The sequence below is a fragment of the Fundulus heteroclitus genome, chromosome 3 (genome assembly GCF_011125445.2).
Source record: "Fundulus heteroclitus isolate FHET01 chromosome 3, MU-UCD_Fhet_4.1, whole genome shotgun sequence".
Classification (NCBI taxonomy): Eukaryota; Metazoa; Chordata; class Actinopteri; order Cyprinodontiformes; family Fundulidae; genus Fundulus; species Fundulus heteroclitus.
The window spans coordinates 3,857,989-3,883,648 of record NC_046363.1 but is presented as its reverse complement, the minus strand read 5'-3'; the positions used below and the strand labels follow the sequence as shown (position 1 = coordinate 3,883,648).

The window sequence follows — 25,660 nt, the reverse complement described above, 5'->3', positions numbered from 1 at the left end:
TATCTGTTGTTTGTCACTACGCGCTATTATCCAAGATGGCGACCACCAGTGCTCTATACAAAGCAGAGAGTGATGGATTAATTAGCGACAGCGATGGGAGTTCCGTGGAGTCATCATCATCTGATGGCGATATGGATTTTTTAGAAGTTTCTTGACAGCAACCGGACTTTTGACGGAATCCAGCCGTACCAGTTTGAGCCAAGGAGACCAAAAAGGGACGATGTGAGTTGAACCTGTCTGCTGCGGCACCACAGCCATCTCCTTATTTTTGTGTTACTCTTCTCAGTTTGTTCTTCTTGCCGATGAAATATCTCAGTGTCAATATCCATTAAAATTAGTGCTGTCAATTTTAGCGCATTAACTTTGTTTGACCATAACGGCGCCTTTTTTAACGCGCGTTAACAACATTGTTGTTTTTTCCCCCACAACGCCCTCCGGACGTTTTTTTTGTTTTTCCCTCGGCTTACATTGCTCCAAAATTGCTAGGGATTTGCATAACAGACACATGGTCACTGTTGCGAAGCCCACTTATTTTATGCGACTTTGGTCCTCTTTTTTCTAAAGTCGCTTGTTAATTTCACGAGCTGCGCGTTGCATTTTTGGGCTTGTTTGAGAAAGTGAAGTGGATTGTTTCAGCTCTAAACTAAGTGACACTGCCGCACTACAGACACCAGCGGAAATATCCCTCTCCCTCATAACGCACTGAAGCTCATCCTGCCATTGGAGCAGAGCTGAAATAACTAATGTTTTTTCCACTTTACCCGATGTATTGGGACATCCAACTGCCATGCATGTGGACATTGTTGTTTCAACAATAGCTCCTCTCGAAATCCGAAATAATTGTTGTTGATCACAGCTGTGTAGAACGGTTCCTATTGAGTTTGCTTGTAAAGCGCGGAGAACTGCCCTGGGCTCACTGCGATGTTACGTCACAGGATGTGATGTCAGGCGGCCGTTTTTGCCCATATTTGGGCAATAATGGTCGCCCCCAGTATCGGTGATCGCGACGACAATTTATGTTTTTATTTCTTTACTGATTACCACTAAATTCATTAAATCACCACAAACGTATTAGTTTTAGTTATAGCTAATGATCCACTGAGTTTTCCTTGTTGACTGGACTTCCCCTTTAATACAGCATCCAATCACAACACAGAAAGGAAATCGTATGGGCTTGGCACATGAGATGCTAACAGCTGAGAGGTTTTCTCTTTTTGACATCTGATGCAGTATTTATCAGCTAACATGGTCATCTTCTGTAGTCACCAAATATCTATTCCTCTTCATCCGCTGGATCCTATCTGCTGCCTGTCCCTGATCCAGAGAGAGTTTGCCATCTCTCATTGTTCATCTCAGCTTCCTGTTTGTTGACAACCCACCATCTTTCAAGTAAACAAGTAAACCCCAACCAGAGGCACAGACCTCAGCTGTTGACTGTTAGTATTCCTGCTGCCAAGCAGGGACCCCCGGGAGCTCTGGCAGCACACACACCCAACCCATATGCAGCCTTCACCTTCCTCATCTGGCCCCCCTCCGGCCAAGGCTGCTACAGTGATTGTGTGTGTGTGTGTGTGTGTATGTGTACTTGTAGTTGCTGCTCAGTGAGGACTTTGAGGTGAAGTGATGTTTTTTGTCCTCACTTTCTTTTGAGCTTAGTTTAGGACTAAGGTCTCAGTCAGGTTTAGGTTAGGGTACACTGGTAAAGGTTAGGCTTAGAGTCATGGTTAGGTCATAAATAGGGTTGAAAATGAATGGAAGTCAACGGAAGTCAAGTCGAGGTCCTCAGTGAGTATTTAAAACAAATGTGTGTGTGTGTGTGTGTGTGTGTGTGTGTGTGTGTGTGTCTTGATGAGCTTCCACTGCAGCAAAACACTATTAGCCCAGGGATTTTCATTTTTGCTCATTTGGTATTTTGTCCATTATTTTTTTTTCCTCCTGCTCATTTCCCTCACAGTAATGTTTCTGGACTAATACAAGGTTTGCATTATTGATGAAGCTCAAGCCCCAAACCCCCACCTCCTCCTTCCATCTGTCTGGGCAGAGGGACAGGGGGCGGAAGGGTGGAGAAGATGGATGGTTAGGAAAGAGGGAAGAAATGGGTGGAGAGATAAATGAAGTAGAAATAGACAAAAGACACGCCTGGTTGGACGGATGAATGGCTGGAAGGATGCATGGACAGACAGATGGACAATGCTAAATGAGGTAGCCTGCCCAGTTTGCCTGCCCCCCAGGAAGCCACACAGTAGACTGTGCTTACTGTACATGGACCCACGCCATATGGTTGGGCTACACACACGCTAATATGAGGATAGGTCTTAAATCACACTGACCAGAGGAATAAGACAGCAAATTACATTTACACGAATTTAACATTAATGTAAATTTGTGTACATTTTAGTCATTTTTAGTGTATTTGCACAAGTTTTTAAACCAGTTTTGTCTATATTTTGGTTTAAGTATTAAACTCTAGTACATTTTTAATCATTATCCGACATATGCGAAACAAAAACCTAGATTCAAAGTTTGATTTAAAGTTATTGGTATGAAGCATGCACTCAGATGGGTGGAGGGGACATGACCCAGGGCACAGCCACATGGTCAGACTGCATGATCCCTAAAGGTTTACCAAATAGGTGCTTGATGACCGGACATTTAATAAAGCATAACAGAAGAAGTAGGTTATCTTTAGCTGCATTTTAATAATATATACTGATGGTGTTTTGCTGCTCTAAATGCTTAACACAGGGAAACCAGCTCAAGTCAAGAGTATCTATAGGCCCAGCTATTTCAAAACTGGAGAGGAGGAAAGCATGACAGGCATTTTTACATCCTTTGTTGAGTCTGTCTTTAGAAAGTAAATTTGTTTGACTGCACTGAAGGGAATTCTTAATATCAACACTTGTCATTCAAAATCTGAGTTTTATTTACAGTATACATACTTATTTTTGATTTGTTTTAATATGGTGTCTACAGCTCTGAGTTCATACATATTTTGATGGGTAAATTGTAGTCCAGACAATTAATAGCTTTGTGATGTATGGTCGGTGTAGATATGGTTAGGTCTTTGTTTAATACTTATTGTTGTCTTCAGATAATTCTAGAGTGACCACTGGGTGGCCAGTTCAGTTTCACATTGGGCCACATGAGTAAATGTGACTATTGTGGACCAGAACAGCAGCCTGAACTCATTAAGTCTAATCTTTTTTAGATACAGCAAATAATAAAAATATGACCCATCCTACCATGTATTACATATTAACATTTAAAATTCTCAGTACACTTAATCAATTATAATATATAGACCTCCACTCTTCGGTCAGCAGAAAAGGAATATACATTTTTCATTTCTGAAATTAATTTGACTTTATTATGTTCTAAAACTTGAACGTAACTGGAATCTATAAAACTGACCGGAGATTTGGTTGTATTTATTTGACTGAATAAGGTGACATAAGCAGACATAGCCATTGCCTTGAAAGATTGATTATAAAAACTTTTAAAAATAGTCACTGTTAATGTTTGGAAATTTTTAAATAACTGTGCCCATATTTGAACATAACACATGTTAAGTCGCTTTGGAGTTTTTTGATATTTTGACATCCTACTGTCCCAGCTGTACTTGAATGCAGCATGAAAGTCCTCTCTCTCATCACTGGAGATTCCTTTGGATGTCAAATGGCTACCGGATTACTCTCCAGTATCTGGGACGTTTACATTCAGAGCAAAGCGGAGATGTTTGGCCATCATGAAAACTAAACACAGCATATCAGCGTGTGTACCTCATGCTAACTGTTGTATGCTGTGATGAAGAAAAAAATTCTGAGAAACATCAGAGCATCAGTTTCCAGCCCGCTCACCAAAGTCAGCCAGTTTCAGCTCTCCTGTGTCGCTGATGAGCAGGTTTTGTGGTTTCAGGTCACGGTGAAGGATGTAACTCTGGTGAATGTAAGACAGGCCTCTCAACAACTGGAACAGGAAGAGCTGAAAAACAACAGAAAAAAAACAGATGAACAAAGGAAAGGAACTCTGACAGCCTTTTCAGGGGAAAGAAACTCAGCAAAGATGCAGCAACTAAACCAAGTCTGTGTTTTTATCATCTTTAAATGGTGCTCCAACCCATCTGGATCCACCTGAACCTGCACCTCTCTGCAGAAGCACATGGAACTTATCTGTACTGATTCAATCCTTCATCAGCAGGCATTAGAAAACAGCTCAATAAATGACCTCCTTCCCTACAAATCCCATTTAATGAAATCATATCGATCAATGAATACGGAAGGAAAAAATTGCTTGTTCAGATTTGATCCCTATTGCTTCATAATAACTTCACGAGAATAAATCACAGTTTTTACTTGATATGTACACTGTATTTCTTACACTTGTCGAAAAAAACTAAGCGTCTATGGATGTGACAGATGTTGCTGAAATAACAGTCGCTGAGATTGGTTTCTGCAAAGCGTGGAAAATGAAGGGAAGGGAGCATGAGAGGACTGCTGACAGCAGGGAGCAAGCCCACACTGCTGCAAGAAAATCTGTGAACTTTGACCTTGAAGGGAGATTTTCTTTTCTCTGCTCACCACGTCTATGCATGGCCCTCTGCATCAATCGCACTGCTGAATATTGGATTTTTGATCAACAGAGTTACATGCAAATGAAAAAGGTGGAAAATGAATTTATTGCAATGACGTGCGGATAGCTTCTTATTCTCTGCACAGGCTTCCTCTTCTTATTGAGGTTTTATTCCATCTTTATGCATCAAAGAGAATTTATTTCTATGGTTTGCAATTCAAATCTGAGCATAAATAACGTTAGTAGTCTTAAAGTGTTATCCACACTGATAGCTATGGCTAAAAGAAAGATAGTTTCAATTTAAATCAAAATTTTTCAGTATTAATTAGATCTAACCTAAGTCTAAAGAAACAAACAGCAAATTCCTCAGTTTGTTGATTAAACGAAAATGTAGCCCTAAAACTGAGAAGAATTAGGTGCACCTCATGACCCAGCACCATGTTTTGTTGTGGTTTAATTTTCTCAGTGTCACGTTGTTACGGAGACATTTTGGCCTTCATTTCACTCAGGTTCACCAGTGTCTGCATCAGGTTGAGGGCTGAACCTTGAGCCGTTCCCACACAGTGATTCTTCGTATTTCAGTCTTGTAGATTTGCTGCTGTGTTTGGGACTAATGTCATGTTGCATAAACCAGTCCAAGCCAAGCTTGAGCTGTGGCAGATAGACGGCCTCACATGTTGGCCTACAGCAGGGCTACAAGTGAACTGAAAAGGCATCCAAAAGGCAAAAGAATAGATACAAGCAGCTCATCGGGGACAACTTCAGCAGCAATAACATGACATACGGACCATCTCAGACAACAGGCACAGCGTCTAGCAGCCCAGCAATGACCCAGCTCTCCCTGACACCTTAAACAGCTTCTTTGCACACTTCTCCAAGCAGCAGGTAGCAGGAACATCCTCCTCAGCCAGAGGTACAGCATCAGCCCCTGGTCCTACAGCTACACCAAGTTACCTCCTACTTAAGGGTCAACATCAAGAAGGCAGCAGGTCCAGATTGTCGGGTCAGATGCTAAAATCCGCTGCTGGCAACTTGCAGGAGTTTTCTGGACATCCTTAACCTCTCCCTGAAGCTCTCCATAGTCCCAACCTGCCTGAAATCGTCCATCATCGTATCTGTTCCCAAAAAAGACAACCGTCACCTGCCTCACTGACTACCATCCTGTTGCTCTGACACCCATCATCATGACGTGCTTCCAGAGGATCCTCCTGAAACATCCCTGCTGGCCTGAACAGCCTGCAGTTTGCCTACAGGGAGAATCGCTCTACAAATGATGCTGCCTTGTTAGAACTTCACACTGCTCTGACTCATCTCCAGCATCCTAACACCTATGTCAGGATTCTATTCGTAGACTTCAGCTCAGCATTCAACACCATGCTACCAGACATGCTGGCTCTGAAGCTCCACAACATGGGACTATCCACCCCTCTCTGCTCCTGGATCAGTGACATCCTCACCAACAGACCCCAGGTGGTGAGGATAGGGAAGCGCACATCTGCTCCACTGATCCTCAACACAGGAACGCCGCAGGGTTGTGTCCTCAGCCCTGCTCTCTTCACCCTTTTCCCCCGATGATTGTTCTGCTATCCCACCCCACAAACACAGTGGTGAAGTTTGTGGATAACACCACTGTAGTGAGTCTCATCTCCAACAATGATGAGTCCCACTACAGGGATGAGGTCAGCAATCTCACACAGTGGTGCTCCAGGAACAACTTTATCCTGAACACCAGTACGATCAAGGAGGTAATAATACACTGCAGGAGGTCCAGGAGGACTGAACACACTCCTCTCTACATACAGGGGGAGATGGTGGAGCATGTGGACAGCAGAGATGTCAAAAGTACTCATATCTATTACTCAAGTAGAAGTATAGATACTAGGGATTGAAAATACCTCTGTAGAAGTAGAAATATCAACTCAAAGCTTTTACTCAAGTGAAAGTCTAAAAGTACCGGATATAAAACTACTTAAAGGATTAAAGTCCAAGTACCCCACCTCCCCATTGCTATAATTTTATAGTTTGATGTTAGTATTGAAAAACGTTGCCATTGGCTTTTTCACCCACATGTACATCCATTGAAAAAAAACATTTAGTACTATACAGATATATTAAAGGTCTATATATGTGCAATACTGTGTCAACAATACAGTCAACTGAGTTGTTGCTAGTTAAACGGGTCCTGATGCTGTAAAACAAGCCCAGGTCAGTTGGTCCAGATGTTCTGCCTGGTTTAGGCCAAACATCTCTACTTTGATTTAATTCGTTTGTTGTCAGAACCAGCTTCATTTGCCAGGCACGTGTAAACATACAAGGAATTATTGTACAATGCTAACAGAGTGACTACTTATAAAATAACAAAATAATACAGTAATAAAATCAAACACAGTCGGCGGTATAGAAAACACGTGACCACACTAGAAACAAGCGGACACATTAAGACAATAATGCAACAATGCATAATTGTAGAGTGCAGAGGATGCAGGAGTAAATTATTATGACCATTATTTTTATTGTTATGCACATGTTGGAAGTGTAAGGTGTTTCCCTGCCTCCACACACTTGTCTTAAATAAATTGGTGGTGAGGAGGCCTCTGCAGCCGTTGAAGGCTGCTGAGGAAGTAATACAATCATTTGATTCCAGTGTGCTGGAGCAGAGAGACAGTGGGTCATGAGGAACCCCAGGGAGAATCAGGTATTGAGGTATAGAGTATATACATTGAGTATAACTAAGACACCGTGTTTACAAAAACACGTCCTAATCTATTTCTGGGATTTCGTTTTTGAACATGAACGATCATTTATTGTTTTAACTGAGTAAATGTTTCACAGTTTATATATGATGTGTAAAAGGTGGATTTAGTAACCACATTTAGTAACCAAACTGAGCTGTATTTGCAACATAAGTAAAAATATTAACAAAAGGTTCTGGCACCAATAAGACACACCAGAAAGCCATTTCCCATAAACATCTTTTTTTTTTTTTTTTTTTTTTACAAGTATTTCAGGGCACGTCTTTCTTCTTGTGTCTGCCTATTAAGATTTTGTTGTTTATAAAAGTATTGTTTTGACACAAACACATGCAATAAAAGTGTTTCTTTCACAGTACTTTAACTCACAGAACCATCTCATCAAAACGCCTGAATGCATATTTGATGACATGCCAAGAAGATTAAAGATTAAATTACATTCAAATTGACAATTTTTAATTCCAATTAATGAACTCCACTGTTTAATTTATGCAACGCTCCTCAAGCTGCCTCCAGCAATAGTCAACCTAAAGAGAAGCTGCAACACAAGCCCTGTTTTTTTAAGACATGCTTACCCGCTGCTGTCGCTATTATCACTTCAAGAGGTAAACAAAACCCTAAACCCAGAGTCAGATTGTGTTTTTCTTTTTATGCCTTGGAGATCTGGCAGTGTATCAACCTGCTTCTGTAGACATGTCAGTCAATAAATAATGAGGCGTGCACAAAGCAGCTCTTCATTTTCTTCCAATTCCAGCAATCCCCTCTCATTTCTCTCCTCTCACTGATACTCCGGTCGTGGCCAATTAAGCTGATTGAAGCACCGTGGAGTCCAATCAGGACTGGGGGCCCTGTCTGGCATCTGGAGTCACCGGGTCAACAGCTTACTATTCCTCCGCTCGGCGGGGGAGAGATGAGCCACGGCGAGGGAAATTAGCATGGGAAATGTGTGTTTGCTCATGTATATCAAAGACCCGTCTGAAAAAGCCTCACCCTGTCAGGGCTCAAATAAAGGCACAGAAAAATCGTTCTTTTCTTCTCCTCTCTTCAAACCCAGCCATGAAGGAGCAGGTTTCCTTTTCTGCTGTTTGACTTCAGCTGCAAACACCTGACTTCTATTTGCATTTTAATGTTGCGGTGAAGGAGGATGAACGAGGCTATTTATGCAGCTTTGACTGGAGAAAATTACTCAGCTCTGCCCCCGACATGAAGCAGCTTTCAAGGTAAATAATGTACAAAGTCCTAATGCGAGGCCTGAAGGTCTGGTTACCGTGTGGAAATGATTCAATATGGTGTCGTATGGACACGTCTGTTGTGTTGCTGGCAGGTAAGTGCGTTAAATCTGAGTTTGAAGGTGGAATCTCCAAGTGTGACAGCGTAGAAACACATTGAGGAAAATAACGTAAAGTTAAATTATTTCCGTGCCAAATTAACAGCAGATGTGGAAAACTTTTTTAATGTAGAAGAGACGTAAAATAACACGGCTACTTTCTAGCAAACCAGTGCACTGTTTGTTTTGGTTTTGTCCCCAAGAGATCAATTATTCACATGGGAAACTAGCAGAGCCGCCCTCACTTTGTTCCTAAATTAGCATTGTTTATACTGTTGTATTTTTTCTTCTCCAGAACTGATTCACAGTTTTCTTTATCTGACAGCGCCACCCTTGGACTGAGGGTTGTATTGTGGGACGTGTCAGAATGCACAGTCCATGTGTGGGAAGTGCGTGAACCGAGCCATTTGAGTCAACAGCGTTTCTGCTGAGTCTGCTGTTTCTGAGCAGCAGATAGCATTAGGACTCCTATAAACCAGATTTAAGCCGATCTTGGACTAATAATTCCTGATTCAGACTTGTAAATGAATTTGTTCTATTTATGGTAAATGGCCAGTTCTTGTGTAGCACTTTACACTACGTCCAGTCGTTCACCTATTCCTATACCAATTTTGTCTACCGATCTACGCGTCGGTGTACGAATGTGAGTGCGTTAGTGAGTGCGTCTGGGTGAATGTGACTCTAGTGTACAGCGCTTTGATTGGTCAGTATGACTGGAAAAGTGCTATATAAGTTCAGTCCATTTATATTCCTTCACACATTCACATGCTGAGGGTTGCATGCTACCTTGTAGCCTCAGCTGCCCTGTGGCTAACTGACAGAAGCTGGGCCTCACAATCGGCGTCGCCAGGCCGCCTGACCACCGACAGCAGGCAAAGCAGGTGAAGAATCAGGGGTTTAAACCGGATTTGGAAAGTTGGAGTATGTCTGGCACCTATTTAACCACTCTATGCCTGGAGGCACATGTTAGCACATGAAGCATTCATAGTCCTAATGTTTTGGCTTACTAATCTAGCCCGTATTGATTAATACAATATCTCTGAACGATCTTCAGTTAATGTGTCCATGTGTGAGTTTGTTTAATCATGATGCATTATCAGTACCTCACTGTTGGAGAAATGAGCTGCCTGACTGGAGTTAAATCAACCATTAACATAATGTATCACCTGAGGAATGACCCTGCTGTAAGGAAAACAATCCATCATTAGCACACCGATAAACACGCTTCCATTTTTCTAATGATTAAATACTTATTGTAGTCATACCCTGGGCAATCAGAGCTCTATGTCAAGATAACCATTATGAAAAAGTGGGTTGCCTCTGTGTTATCCATGTGTAGAATGTTATAGAGTGTCTGCTTTGTCTGATATTCACTGTGCAGCAAAGAATGAGGCAATGCATCAAAGTGACAGCACTACACAGGGGTTCATAGTTAGTTTTATACATTCTATGGAACAAAGTAAAGCAAAAAGGAGTCAGGATGTAAGGCAGCAGATTAAACCACCAGAGCTAACAAGTCAGACATGAAGGTGCTTAGATGAAACATAATCCAGCCCCCACGTCTGGTAACACCCTCATCAGAAAACCACTGGTAGGTGTTTGGTAAAAATGTCTCCACTACCAGGAAAAAGAAGGCCTCCCAGCAACTCTGCCATTAAATTAAACATCAGTTACCTACATTATCCAAAACTTTAGATAATGAAAGAAACTGATGTTATATTTCTAAACAGCGACCAAAGAATCATGTTCAGCTACTGCATTTTGGAAAGTCCAGCCATTCCCAAATCATCTGGAAGAAATACTGTTATCCACAGAATAGTTCTGGGTATCTGCTCAGGTGGTGATTCCCAGTAATCTCTGGAGAAAACTAGACTAAAGGCACCTACAGATATCCAGAGCATCACTGCTGACTTCTAAATGTATTCACGGCCTTTATACACTGACTATACTGGTTCTGAAGTATTAAAATCTAGCAAAAGACACAAGCAACCCTTAAGGTTAACACTTAAAGTAGGTCGTAATAATTAAGATATAATCATGATGGGAATCTTAGTTCAAACATGTGAAACAAGATCTAAAGATTTAAAACTGCAAAGTATATCTTGACAAAGTGAAGTCTGCAGTGTTATTCAGCTATTTTCAGCACTGCCAGGTATGAAGGAGAATGTTTAACTTTGACTGCCTGTACCTTTGCTTCAGATTTTTTTAGTTGAGTTGTCACCTGTTATGTTGACAGAGTAGGGTAATAAAGATATCATCCATTACATTTAACCTGTTAATCTGAATTTATTTATGAGGATATAAATGCACACTAAGAGGCTTTAAGTTATTTAGTTACTTTGACTTTGGACATAAAATAAAGTGCTTTCAATATATTCTTTGCATTGTCTAGAATACGTATCAACTGACATTCATGGTCTGCATAGAGTACACCACCTTGGCTGTGTAGTGGACTCTGGGGATATTTTACACTCTTAGTTGAGTGTACCTGTTGCCTATATTTCTTTTGACCAATTCCTACAATTTAGTATGGTATGGTAAAAAGTTTGATTAGCTTAGCTAGTTGAGCACCTAGAGCCGTTTCTCTTCCAGCAGGCATCCACCGTACATCTGACTATGATGCCATGCTTCCTTGCGACCGCCTGCTTGGAGCAGCTCAGTGTATCAAGCTCAGTGTCACATTTGAAAAACTTTGATATAAAGACTTCCTTCCATCAAGCAGTTTATAGTGTGACCCCATGTGGTCGTAAAATTTGAGCTCTGCGTGTACCTGTCAGCGTGGAGTCCGTGCATTCATATCCAAAATGTAACAAGTAATGCTGGCTCACACATTTAAGATCACAGTGTAATATTAATTTTTTAATACATTTTTGGTTATAAGAATTGCTCCTTAGGAATAAATATGAGAATTGATCAATAATTGGAAAATCCATTTTTTAACTCAGCCCTAATGTCTCTCCATGTTTTGGAATCTGATAGCAGACCCCTTTGGACCAGCCAATTGAGAAGCCATCGAGTTCCTTGTAAAGACAAGGCCACATTCACCCCTCTAGATTATCCTCAGAGTCTCCCAAGGAAATGTAAAGTGGGAAGAATGAGGCAGAACCAGGGCTCAATCTGAATACCCTTATAGGCTAAAGACTCTTTAGCCAAAGTGGAAGTGCGTCAGAGGTCACCATGAAAAGTGTTGTCTGATTATATCAGCACAGCCCCTCACAGAAATTAACGAAGATGTCAGGAGAGAAGAGAGCACACACTTTGTAGTTCATTTTCACAAGGCTGTAGGCTCAGATTTGACTCACATCATCCATGACGTTGGAGTTAAAGGCTGACCAAAATCGGAATGGGGCCGACCACAGGCTCAACCACCTGATTATGAAAGGCTGCAGGAAGCTCAACAGAGGATAAGAGCTGACTTGCAGGTTTGTAAAATATATTCACTGTGTTTTGTAATAATAACCATGGCCATGACAAACTTTGACTGGAGGATGAGAAAAGTAGAAACATGTGAGGTTAGCTCTCGTGTTTAAAGGGAGCTCAGACTGTCGTAACTTAGAATTAGTAGTTCATAAATACGTAGTTGTTGTTGCACCCACTGGGACGTGCCATGTTGCGTTGCTATTTATGATTTCAGTAGCCAAAAGGGGCCAAGCTTGTCAACCATACATGTTTTCCCTATCTGTCTGAAGATGCGCTGTCGAGTATAAAACAAGCAAACACGACTGTGGATCATTCTATTCGCCTTTTTCTGTTGAAATTGAGGACCACCCATACTCTTTGCCCAGCGAGAGGAAACAGAAAGTAACCAAGAAAAGAAAAATTAGTAATAACCGGGAGAGTCTATATTGGCGCAGCTATTATTACCAGGTGGTAATAATTCAATATAAGAGTGAAGTTTATTTTGACTTTATATGAGAAATGGAACAGTGTAGAGCAGGAACTACTCTGTCCTCCTGGGAGAGAAGGCTTGTTTATTCATTTCTCCCTCCCTCTCAGGGAGAATGTGTGTACACAAATATCCCTGAGATATCCCTGAAATATTACTCCGCGGGGAGGCGGAGGGATATTTCAGGCTCAGCAAGCCGGTTCACGCATTCTGTAGTGCAACAACAGAAGCGTGTCTCTTTACTGGTGTTTGTAGTCACTTATATTAGACCTCAAATAAGTGACTGCATGTTCAGAAATGAGCCCCCAAAAAAACGCGACTCAAGGGATTTGCAAGCAACTTTAGAAAAAAACAAGTAATCTGGGCAACAGTGGCGAAAACCATTTCACACAATGACCATAGCTATTAGCTATTAGCAGTTGCTAATACATGGAGGACATGTTGACGTTGTGACATTTATGATTTTACCCAGCTTCTGTAGTAGTTATTACTGCACAGTTGTTTGTAATACAATTTGCGCACCACCTTGATGGTGCGCCACAGTGAAAAATCTTAAATAAGGGGCTTTAAAAATGTCTGTTTTATTTTTTGTTTTTTTGTTTGTTTGTTTTTTTGGTCCGATGTCATATTTCAATCCTAGAGGTTGCCATAAGCTGGAAGTGGATAATCATCATAATTAACACATCATAATCATTCTCTGAATAATTCATTTCTATAATGTGTTTCACTTGAGACACTGAAATAAATTAACTTTTCAATGATATTCTAACGTATTTAATATGACTGTATATGTATTGTTGGTGCTTAATGGAAACTAACAGTCTCTATTTCATTTAATGTTGTTCATATAGTCAGCCAGTAAGGGATTAAAAGATTTATATGTCAGCATTTCTCTGTAATGAAAATGCTAAAGTTGGTGTCTGCTATGTGAGTTTATTTTGGAGCTAAACTAAAGCAAAATTTTAGCACTTTTTTAGGAGGCTGGGCTTCATCTGATCACCTCTACAATGCTGAAGAAGCTGAGTTGAACTGGATAATGGACAGTACGATTTATGAAAACCAGATTCTACTGATGAGAGCAGAAAGAGGGTAACTTCAATACATTTTTGTCATTAGGACCATCATAAAAACAAATTAGCATTAAAACCATGGAGTGTGGACATGTCACATTTTGTCTGAAATATTCTGCAATGAAACCGGAGTATTGAACATTTTCTCTATGAATATTGTTTTAATTTAAAATTTGTAATTTTTCTGTGCCAGTAAACAGAACCAACAGGCCACAGAAATTCAGACAATAACACAACAGAAGTTAGCATCATAGAAACAAGTACTCTCACTGACAATTCCCCTCAGCGTTGTTTCACTGAAATGAGTAAACATGGTGAAATCAGTGAGGGATATCACAAATGAAGGAGTGTTAAATGGAGTGAAAGGACTCTGCCATCTGCCAGCAGGCACAGAAAAGAGCTTCCATCTTTTCCACTAAGCATCAGTAAAGCATTGCCTTTAATGGGCTGAATCAGCGACAGCATCAACCTGCTCAATCTGAGGAGTTGAAAGCAAACAGCTATAAAGCTCCACATAGGCCCAGAGTCATGCTTGGCTCATGTTTAAATGTTCAGCACTGTGTAACTCTACACCTGCTGGAACACCAATACACATGAGATATACAAACACAAAATATCAAATGTTGGTTTCTGTGGAGCTATCACGGATTTTATTATCACCTTGCCATACCAAACAGTTGGATAAAAAAAACACTGCAGAAGGCAGAGTGAAGAAAACAAATATTAAAAATATCATGAAATTAGTCATATCATCGGAGGCATTTCATCTGGAAATTTAGATAAACTTTCCAAAATCAAAGATTCAGAATGTAACATGACAGAGACTGAAACAGTACTTTTACTCTCCCATTAAGGTTGTTTGCTCATACAGAGTAGCTTCCATATTTATAGAAAATGTAAAATTTATATTTTATGGCAGAGGCATTCCACCGCCACCACAACCATACAAAAAAAACAAACAAAAAAAACAGAAAATTCAACCTTTAAAATTAGTACATTTTGTCAGCAACATAAGTTTTAAGATCCTGTGGAACCAACTCCCAGTTTTGGTCTGTGAGTCAGACACCCCGTCTACCTTAAAGACTAGGCTTTTACAGTGGCTTAGGTATTGCTAAGGTATCTCTTTATGTCCTCTGCTGGAGGACATAAAGACCACATTCCCTCAATTTGCTACATTCTTCTACCACTTTCCAATTTTGCATTATTTGGGGTTATTTCAACTTTTAGCTTTATGTGCTCTCTATTTTTTCATGGTAGCTACATGTCACCTGCCGTTCTATGACACCATCCTCAACATTGGATGTGCTATGGCTGCTTGTTGTCCTTCCATAGATGATACACATGGATCTTTCTTTCAATGTTTAATGCTGTCTCTCTCCTAGACACAGCTATTGGCTGAGCTTTGACTCTGACTAACTGCTTGTACTCTTTTTCATCCTCTAGACTTAAAAACAGACTCAAAGCTTATCTGTTTGGCTTTGTTTTTTTTTTTTGTTTTTTTGCTAGATGAAACCACTAATGCAGCTGCTCCCATTAACTATTTATTTTTCTTTAACAAAAAAGGACAATCTGAATAATAAACTGAACTTAACTGCATTAGTTGATAAGAACAAATTGGAAAGTACGAACCTGACTTTGAATCTGTCAGTATGGTTTGATTGAATGATTTTTGTAAAGTGTCTTGGAATGACATTTGTTGTGAATTCTATTCATCCATCCATCCATCCATCCATCCATCCATCCATCCATCCATCCATCCATCCATCCATCCCCGGGTGGCTGGTGCTTATCTCCAGCTGTCATTGGGTAAGGGGCGAGGTACACCCTGGACAGGTTACTAACCCATGTGTACTGTGAATAGGTGCTATATAAATAAACCAAATTTAACTGAATTGGTCATATTTTTATTAAATCAACATGTCATATGTGATACAGACAGAAGGATTTTCAACTCCTTTCTCCTCACACATCTCTACTGATGATCCAGCCTCTAGAATCCCCTTTAGCCCGGCTTTGGGCAGAGGACCAGCAGGGCTGCAGACGGTGACACCAAGTCTGCAGATGAGTTGAACACATTCTTCACTCGGTTCGCCCCCCCCCCCCCCCACACACACACACACACACACTGGCCCCCTCCCTGCCGTCAACTCTCCACACGTCTCCAACCACCAGCCCTCCAGAGACCCACCATCCCCCCCACCGCCAATCCTATCAACGACTGACCCATCCACACCTTCAGCCCTACCTTCCTCCCCCCTCACAGTCACACCAATGCAGGTGAGAGGTCAGCTGATGAGGCTGAAACAAAGGAAAGCCTCAGGACCGGACGGCATCCCCCCCAGGCTGCTGAGGACCTGTGCAGATGAGCTCTGTGAGGTCCTCAGCTACATCTACAACCTGAGCATCAGCCTGGGGGTGGTGCCAACCCTGTGGAAGGCCTCCTGTGTGGTACCGGTTCCCAAAACGCTGCACGCCAGGGAACCGGCCCACTTCAGACCAGTTACTCTGACCTCCCACCTGATGAAGACCATGGAGCGCCTCATCCTAGCTCACCTGCGCACCGTGGTGAGCCCCACCCTGGACCCGCTGCAGTTTGCCTACCGGCCCAACATCGGAGTAGAGGACAACATCATCTATCTGCTGCAGCGGGAGCTCACCCACATGGAGACCACCGAGAGCGCTGTGAGAGTCATGTTCTTTGACTTCTCCAGCGCTTTCAACACCATCAGACCGGTGCTGCTGAGGGAGAAGCTGGAGGACGCTGCGGTGGACAAACACCTAGCTGACTGGACCATGGACTACCTCACTGACCGCCCTCAGTACGTGCGGCTGCACGGCTGTCAGTCAGAGGTGGCAGTCTGCAGCACCGGGGCCCCCCAGGGCACCGTTCTGTCTCCGTTTCTCTTCACCCTATACACCTCGGACTTCACCTACAACACGGACAGCTGTCACCTTCAGAAGTTCTCTGATGACTCGGCCATTGTGGGCTGTGTGTCTGAGGGGAACGAGGTGGAGTACCGGTCGGTCATTATGGACTTTGTGGACTGGTGTGAGAAGAACCATCTGTGCTTAAACACCAGTAAGACCAAAGAGATGATGATCGACTTTAGGAGAAGACCCCCACCTCACCCACCTGTGAACATCCAGGGACAGGACATAGAAACTGTGGAGAGTTTCAAATACCTGGGTGTTCACGTCAACAATAAGCTGGACTGGACTCATAACACCGACGCTCTGTATAAGAAGGGCCAGAGCCGGCTCCACCTCCTGAGGAGGCTGAGGTCCTTTGGAGTGAGCAGGCCTCTGCTTAAGACCTTCTATGACTCTGTGGTGGCCTCAGCCCTCCTCTACGCTGTCGTCTGCTGGGCTCCTGGCAGCACAGAGTGGGACAGAAAGAGGCTGAACAAGCTGGTGAGGAAGGCCACTTCTGTCCTGGGCTGCACTCTGGACTCTGTGGAGGAAGTGGCTGAGAGGAGGGTGTTGTCCAAGCTTACATCCATCATGGACAACACCTTCCACCCCCTGCACCAGACTGTAGAGGAGCTGAGCAGCTCCTTTAGTGAAAGACTTAGACATCCTGTCTGTAAAAAGGAGCGTTACCGCAGTCGTTTATTCCTGCTGCTATGAGACTCTACAATGCTACACTGTAGCTGTGACCATAACTGTAATAATTAATGTGCAATAACCAAGGTGCAATAATCTATTTAATACACTGTACTACAACCCATGCAATAATCCTGATGTAATGACTTCTGCTGCTATCAATACCTGAACATAAGTAAGCCGACATGTTTGTATGTATGTACAAATGTATACAATGTATATGCTCGTATATACGCGTAGGTACGTATGTATGTAGGCGCATAGATATATGTATATATTTAAGTATATAGATGTGTTTATATATATATATATATATATATATATATATATATATATATATATATAGACCACTAAGAATGTAAATGAGACATCATATGCCCATTCCTATTTCCTTTTTTTGTATTTTTTTGGTATTCTTTTTGATCCATTGTATATATGAAGATTCACTGTATATAACTGAATGCACCTTCCCTACTCTGCACCTTCTTGTATGAGCCGATGTGACGAGTGAATTTCTCCATTGTGAGATCAATAAAGACTATCTTATCTTATCTCTTATCTTATCTTAGTTGACCTCACAGGTATTAATATCAGGATTTCGGTCTTTGGACTGAGATGAGAACCATATCAATGTATATCTGGCCAAATGTTTTGGATCATTCTCCTACTGAAAGACCAAATGATAACCCATTTTTAGCTTTTCCATCAGACCCCACCAGGTTTTATATAAAATATCCTGTTTTAACTAACAATCATTTTAAATTGGCTCATCATAAAGAGCCACCAAGGTTACCTGGACCCATGGAAGTGAAACAGGCCTAGAGCATCACTGATCCTATTGTAACAGTGGGAATGACACCAAGTTCTTCTTCATAAGCAATGGGCTTTATCTTAGCCAGTTACCAAAGCTGAAAGAAGCTGGACTTGATGATAAGGTTAATTTTGCTTTGAAATATAGGGCAACCGTCCATTTTAAAGCCAAGACTTTTGGCTGCCAGCTTCAGAAACTGGCAAAGACACCCTAGGTTAAAACGCAGCGTCTCTAGGGCCTAGTCCACACGTAGCAGGATATCTGGGAAAAACTAGAAATTTTTATGTGTTATGCCTTTCAGCCACATATAAACCGAGTTATACATCCCTTAAAATTAATCATCCTAAAAATTAGATTTATAAACGCTCTGGTTTTGAGCCTGTGTGTGTACATGAAAAGATGGATATTAATGTCTGGAGCATCACAGTATACTACAAATGTTGCTGTGCTGCGTCACACATGTGTGACCATTGTTTAAAAACCTGGCCATATGGTGGAGTTAAAAACGACTCCCCACCAACTTTGTCTTGAGTTTTATTAACTTTATATTTTAATATGGTGTTTAAAAGAAGCTGAACTTCTTTCTCTGTCCACAGGATCAAACCTCCCGTGCTCCATGATTCATTCCTAACAGGAAGTCGTGGTTGTTTTGAAGGATTCTGATTGGCTGACATAAGTTTTAGCTTTATGGTACACTGTCCCCTATGTGTCTGCCGTATTTTTTAAAAACACTAAGTGGAGTATAGCTGCAGGTTGGTGTGAATGAACATTTTTCAAAAAAAACGTGCTACGTGTGGACTAGGCCTAATATGCCACCATATAACATTGCCTTAATCTGTTTTTGTTAAAATGAAACATTTTAAAGCCATCCAGTCCTTCAAATTCTTAAACAATGAAGAAGGGGTCTAACAGAGTTTGTATCACCCCTAAGTGGCACTTATATTTGGCAATGGTCTGCATAAAAATGAAAAGGGACACCTTGTTTTCAAAGAACAGATTCAATCAGGAGCAGACAAAGAGGTAAAAGAAGGGGGCCCAAAACTGAACTCTGGGGAACTCCATATAAAGAGGTGCAGTCAAGGACAGAGTTTCCAGACTGTCAAGTAAGACCTGAACCAAACCAGTGCTGTTCCTCAAATGCCCAGCCTTCCTCAAACGCTGCAGTTGAATTCAAGAACACAAGAACAACATAGTCCCCAGAATCAGTGGATAAAAAGATGTCAGTAAAAAAAAAAAAACTTTCACAAACCTGCATGTCAGACTCTGTGCTGTGCAAAGATTTAAAAGTGGCCTGAATGTTTTTTTTTTTTTTTACTAAATCCACAGCAACTACAGTGTTGCTCAAGATGTATGTGCTTCAGGAAAAAGGTTGCAGATTGTGTTTGAATATAAATATCTGGGGATGGTAGCTGATTCAAAATGGTCATTTAAGTCACGCATAAAACAGTCTGTAATCAGATCAAATATAACTACAGTATCTTCTGACACATTCGTCTCATGTCCTTACAAGCAGCAGAAATTTACATGCGTTCTATGATTTTGTCCCATATTAGTTAGTGTTTACCCATTTGATCTCAAGCTAACGTTACAACTCTGAAACCTTTGCAATCACTCCATAAAGCAACTATAGAAATTCTGGATAAGAGAACAGATACATATTATCACTGTCCAATACCACAAAATTACAGTTTACTCAATTGGGAAAATATGGTCAAATTTTACTTATCTATAAAATGATACATGTTTTATCACCCTCCTCACTTCACCAGTTCATTAATCTCCAAACATTTAATCACAACAGAACCAGAGGCGCTGTGGAGGGAGATTCTATTATTCCCTTTAGGACGAGTGCATTTTGCCAATGCTTTTTCTGTTCCAGCTGCTACTGAAGGAAACCTTATTGCAAAGACCATCAGAAACGTAAACAAATTTAATCCATTTAGGATACTAAAGAAATGGCTAATTGATAATCAGAGTTGTCAACATTAACTTCCAACTAGACCCACTCCTGCAGCTCCCTGCTATCTTCTTGTCCCTGTAATAAATAAATAAAGATTTTGAGAATAGTATTATTAAAAGAAACGCCATTAACTGTATATAGACAATCTTCTCCCCAATCTTTGATATAAAAGCAAGTTTTAATAGTGGTCTAAAGTTACTAAGAATTGCAGCATCCGAACAATTTCTTTTCCAACAGAGGCTGGACTACTGCGTCTGTAAAAGCTGCGAGGACAGCTCCTGAAGATAGACTGCTGTTTATGATGGCCGGGACGGAAGACCCTGCTATTGTCATCAGTTCCTTGAAAGGTCTGGCAGGAATGTAATCTTTTGGAGAAACAGAGGGCTTTACATGGGAAACAGTCTCATCTAAAAAAGGACATGCTCACAGGCTCAAAGTGTGAAAAACAGCAGGGCAGGAAAAGGAGACTGATCAGAGCCCTAGTTGAAGTGACCTTTTCTATAGAGAAATGCAGAAAGTTTTCATAAACAGCAGGTGTGGATGAACACAAAGGGTCTGTGGGTGTAACACAGAATCAATCAATTTAAACAGTACAAGAAGATTCAGTTAATTATTATTTGACCCCTTAGGGGCACTATTTCAACCTTAAGGCATGGATGCTCAGTCGATCAATAAATATAGAAAATAAACGGTGAAATGACAGAAAAGTAACATACCTCATCCTGAGAAAGAAGAACACATTGAATTTTACACCCTTTATCCCAACATACACCAACTATACCAAATACAGGTGCCTCAAAAGCCACAGACAAACTTCAGAGATTGGACATGACTAAATGTTCTACACAGTATGCTAATTTCTTCTCCTTTTAGACCCACATAACACACATTTTCCAAGACACAAACATTCTATACATGGCACCATAGGAAACAGTGAGACAGCAGCTTTCCTAAAAAGCATAATCTGAGTATCCTCTGACCAAAGCACACAGTTCCAGTTAAACTGCCAGTACAGTTTAGCAAACTCCACATTTTCACACAGGCATCAGATCATTTTTTATTTACTGATCTATGTTTATTGCATCTGTCCTTAACAAATAAAAATAACAAACAAATGAATAATGGTGAGACAGAGAATACTTTTTAAGCCTGTTTCCAGTCATAGAACCTCCTGAACAATCATTTGCCATGCAGAGACAGCTAAAGGCTGGTTCACACGGCAGGATTTTAAAATAGTCGGACAGTTTTCAAAGCCTGAGAGACAGCACACGTAACGGTAAACAATCTTAGATAAAACAGGTTTGTTCGTACAGAGTGAGGTGTCTGGTCAGACGGCAAGATCAACACACCACACACATTCACATTTCTTTTAAGATCATTCAGATTTCAGATGGGAAATCTTGCAAATCCTCTCAAGATCATGGTATATAGTAAAAAAAAATTTGGACGACCAGGAAGGATGATGGTGATAGTTGGTGGACTGATTTTAACATAGAAAAAACATAAGAAAAATAAAAGTTGTTGTGGTTAAAGAAGCCGAGACAACACAACTCTGCTTGCTGCACTATGAAATGGAGGCGAATTGCGTTTTTTTTCCTCTCGTGGAATCCTTCATCTCGCTTTCTGATTGGCTACACGTCACATTCAACAGGTTCTGTGCTCGCATGTCTTCGGGAGACACCACACATGCTTGGATAGCGGGGCAAGACAATCCAACATGTTGAATATCCCGATACGAGGTCAGAACGGTCCCGACGTTCCACTGAGTGGACCTGATCACTCTTAACGCATCACACAGGGCAGGAATAGCTCTTAAGATTATCTGAAGAGAGACGCTGATAATCGGCACCTCTCGGATCGGGAATACAAGAAGTGAAAGAATACAGCAGGCATGTTGAAAGGATTATTGCACTGACAAGCTTTGCTTTGCTGACAACTGAAGTGTCATCAGCTCTCGCTAAACTTAACTTAATTATAAGGGACAAATGGACCCTGATCCTGGGCTTGTAGGCATGGATTGTGGGTATCATTTACCACTGATATATGAGGGTGTCAGTGAGTCAGGGCCCTTCATCTCAGTGGGCATAATGTAATAAAAAGAGCGCTTCAGCCTCAGTCTGAATGAGGTCATTCTTGCTGGTGTCGGATTATAGCCGTACTGCTAACAAACTGCAGTCAGGCTCATGGGGCACGAAGGGTTAATGACGCTGCGCCACAAGACAGTTTCGCCCAGGATCATCTATTTCACGCACGGACTTAAGCACTGTTTCAGCTGCAGCTGCAATGACACAGGCTCACACTTCTGTGGTGGATGGCCATTAATTACATAAGCGCTGATTGTTACGGACGCGTCTCTGCATGTTAATTTGATGCAGCTAATAGCTTTTATGTAGCTGATCAGTAAACAACAGCACATCTGTGGGACATTAACCCTCTTTGTGGTGCTAACGCTCAGGTTGGTGGGAGCCTGTGGCCGATTTTACACCAGTCTGCCAGATGTGCTAAAGAAAAAGTGATGTGGAAGACTTTACTGTAATAAGTTGCTGTTGTTTTTCCTCTGGTTAATATTAAGGCTGTAATGATTACGCACTATGGAGTTATTCATTTGATTCCAGCTTTACATGTGGAACCTTAAAAAAGGCTAGATGGATGGAAGGATTTCACTGCTTCCCCAGTCCAGAATAATTCTTCAATCAAATTTCATGCTATTCCAGACTTAGCCTGAACCCTGCCAACAGAGCTTTTAACATCACGCTGAAAAAATGTACACCACTTAAAAACAAATTGAAAGTATGTGGGTGGGAAGACTCCTCTTACAAAATGTATTTAAATAAAGAATAAACTGGGCTGAAGGTGGCTGGCCCTAATAGGAAGAGGTGTCAGTTGTCAGAACAGAGGAAATTATGACATTTAGGTCGCAGACACTGTAAGTTGTGATTTGGGTAAATGTTTTTAGTGCTTACTACAAACTTCCCTGATCCTTGGATGCTCTGGGCAGCAGTCATGTTAGTTATTTTTATCAGTCTATAGCTGGAAGAAATTTAATCACCTGAAATTCAGAAGACAGAGTCAGGTCTCCATAGAACAAAAATGGCAGCAAAGCCTTATAAAATGTGCCATCAGAGTTCTTCACAGAGATCCCACGAAACGCCCAGGACCCAGGACTGTCACTGGATGGAAGGTTTGTCTCATTTTGCCTTTTGTATGCTGATTAAATACATTTTTTATTATATCCAGTAGAAGATAAACAATCACGTGAAAACCTTCATTAAACCTACTTGTAATTTGCTTCATTAGACATATATCAGTACAAGTCTAAATTTGAAAGTAAGCTACTTAGTTAGAACAAGCGAGGCAAAACACACCATTTGTCTTCTCAAAGCAAAGCAGAACCGTTTGTACCAATACTGAAGTGTTCATCAGAGCTGACATAAAAAGAAATACCATATGTTTAGTTTGAAAAGAACAGCCCATAGGATTTCTTGACCATGAAAAAATTATCTATTTTTGGCTCCATGTACTGTGGTTGGTTCTTTTTCCCCAGTTATTGATCAAGATAGGAATGACCATAATGATGCGTGGTGGAGGGTTAACTTGGATTAAGCCTTTTACCCTCTAGTATTTGTTTATTCTTTACCTTTGTTAAGCCCAGACAAACAGAACATCCGTTATTCAAAGCAGACATGGTGTTGTGCTTTAACAAGGGTATTAATAAACTAACCAGAGAAACTGGTACAGTCAGGAAAAAACCTCAGCAGGAGTGAGCAAAAGTCTGGTCAGCCTGAACAGCAGGAAAGGCAGTGTAACGTTCACAGCTCTGCTGTGTCTGTCCTCTGCTGTAGTGTACTGACGTCACCCTCTGCTCCCTGAGCTGCACCTGCAATTTCCCCTGAGTGCTTCCACCTGCGGCTGCTCAGTACTTATACCTGACTCTCCCGGTATGTAGGCGCCATATTTTTGAAAACCCTCAGTGTGAGTAGACGTGTGAGTTCCAACGTTCCTTGACTGCCTTCCTGTGTGTCACTTTGATCGTTCAGTGGATTCCTGCCTGTTTGCCTTGGCCCTGACGGACTGTTTGTTTGGTCTTCAGATTCTGGACAACGACCCAAGCAAGTACCCTGACTCTGCCTCAGCACTCCTGTTGCCTCTACCTTTCAGAGCCCTTTCTGGATAAAGACCCTGGACTGGATTCTGGACAAAGATTTCTGGATTTTTCCCTCTGATACCTCTAATTACTCGAGCCTGAACCGTTCCCTGATTAAACTTTCAGCATCTGGATGTGACCGGCTTGTTCCCTTGACTGACAAACACACCAACACCGACCACCTGGATCCACAGCTTGGATTCTGTGCCACCTTCTGGATTTAAGAAAGGTTAGTGGCTCACATGCAGTGCACACTGCTCCCTACTGTTTGTCCTGCAGCCACTAACCTGTCCCTCTCCTTTACAGTGTCGACTGAATTATCCGATCCAAAACTTGATTCTTTACAGGCAGAGGCTGAAGACAGGTCTGTGTGTGAGACTTTGGGTTATATACAGTGAGGCAGGTGATAGCAGACAGTTCGATGGGCTTGGCAAGGTTCATGGTCAGGAAACAATACAGGACGATGTCCAGAAAAACAGAAAACCAATGACAAGAGTATGACAAGATGAGAAAATTCTGGAACTTGGTTTAAAAAAAAACTTGGCAAGGCAGGCAGAAAATGCTGGACATCTATTCACAGAATGCTTTCAATAATCTGGCACCGTGTGTCTGTGGAGCTTCAGTATTTAAAGGCAGAGAAAAAAGATGCAGAGGTTTGATTTGATTGTGCTGCTGGCAGAGGATTACAGGTGAATGGAATGATCTTGATTGCAACATAGCTAGAGGGAGAGGATTTTTTAGACTTGCTTGGAGAAAACCTTGTGCGGTTTGACCCTGGTCTTGAGTAGGCCCTGAAAAAAACTGCTCCTGAAACAGTTGCAAATGGGTGGAGTCGAGGGTTGCGTGGAAAGACAGAGCCGGTGGAGCTGGGGCTTTAGTAGATGTTGTTAGTTCATTCTGTATCATTTTGCTTAAGTAAAGCTTGATTTATAATCAATGCATTGAACAGGGCGTGAGAGAGCACACGGCAAAAGTGATGAAATTGCGCCATCCCCGCCCTACCGTGCGCTACTGCGGTGCAACATCATTCGCCTATGTACTATTGAAACTTGGCATGGACCACACGCAAAAATTTCATTCAAAATAGCCCTCGCCAAGCAAGATCGCCTGTACTGACACATGGCACAGAAGTTTCAAGTAGCACAACTTTGTTAAATGCAATGACGTTACTTTTTCAATCATTATTCTGTGATTGAAAAACAGCACATATTATAGGCATACTTTCAGGGATAAGTTCATTGGCCAAATTTGTGGGTACAAAGAAAGATTTTGATTTCTGTTTCAATAACTGACAGCTTAAGTCAAGTTCAAAACAACAACCCACATGTAAAGCCCATGTAATGCCACTAGCTTGCATTTAGTAAAGCAAAGTGTTTGTTTAAACCTTTCATTTAAAAAAGGATCTCTATGGGCTTTCCAGACTTCATGTCTTTCTGTATACAACAGGTGAATATTCAATCTTATTCTACGTTTATTTCTATTTAGCTACCATAGACACACCAACTATTCTTCATGATTGTTTATGATACTGCGAGCAGCC

General features: G+C 41.4%; 1 protein-coding gene across 5 annotated transcripts in view; it reads right to left on the bottom strand.

Moving 5' to 3' along the window:
• cdk14 (cyclin-dependent kinase 14) overlaps window positions 1-25,660 on the bottom strand; it is a 216,161-nt gene that overhangs the window by 74,461 nt on the left and 116,040 nt on the right. For all 5 annotated transcript variants that reach the window (XM_036128847.1, XM_036128851.1, XM_036128859.1 and 2 more), the window contains one exon: window positions 3,858-3,981. In XM_036128847.1, the coding sequence (XP_035984740.1) occupies window positions 3,858-3,981 (124 nt within the window). The remainder of the gene's footprint in view (window positions 1-3,857; window positions 3,982-25,660) is intronic.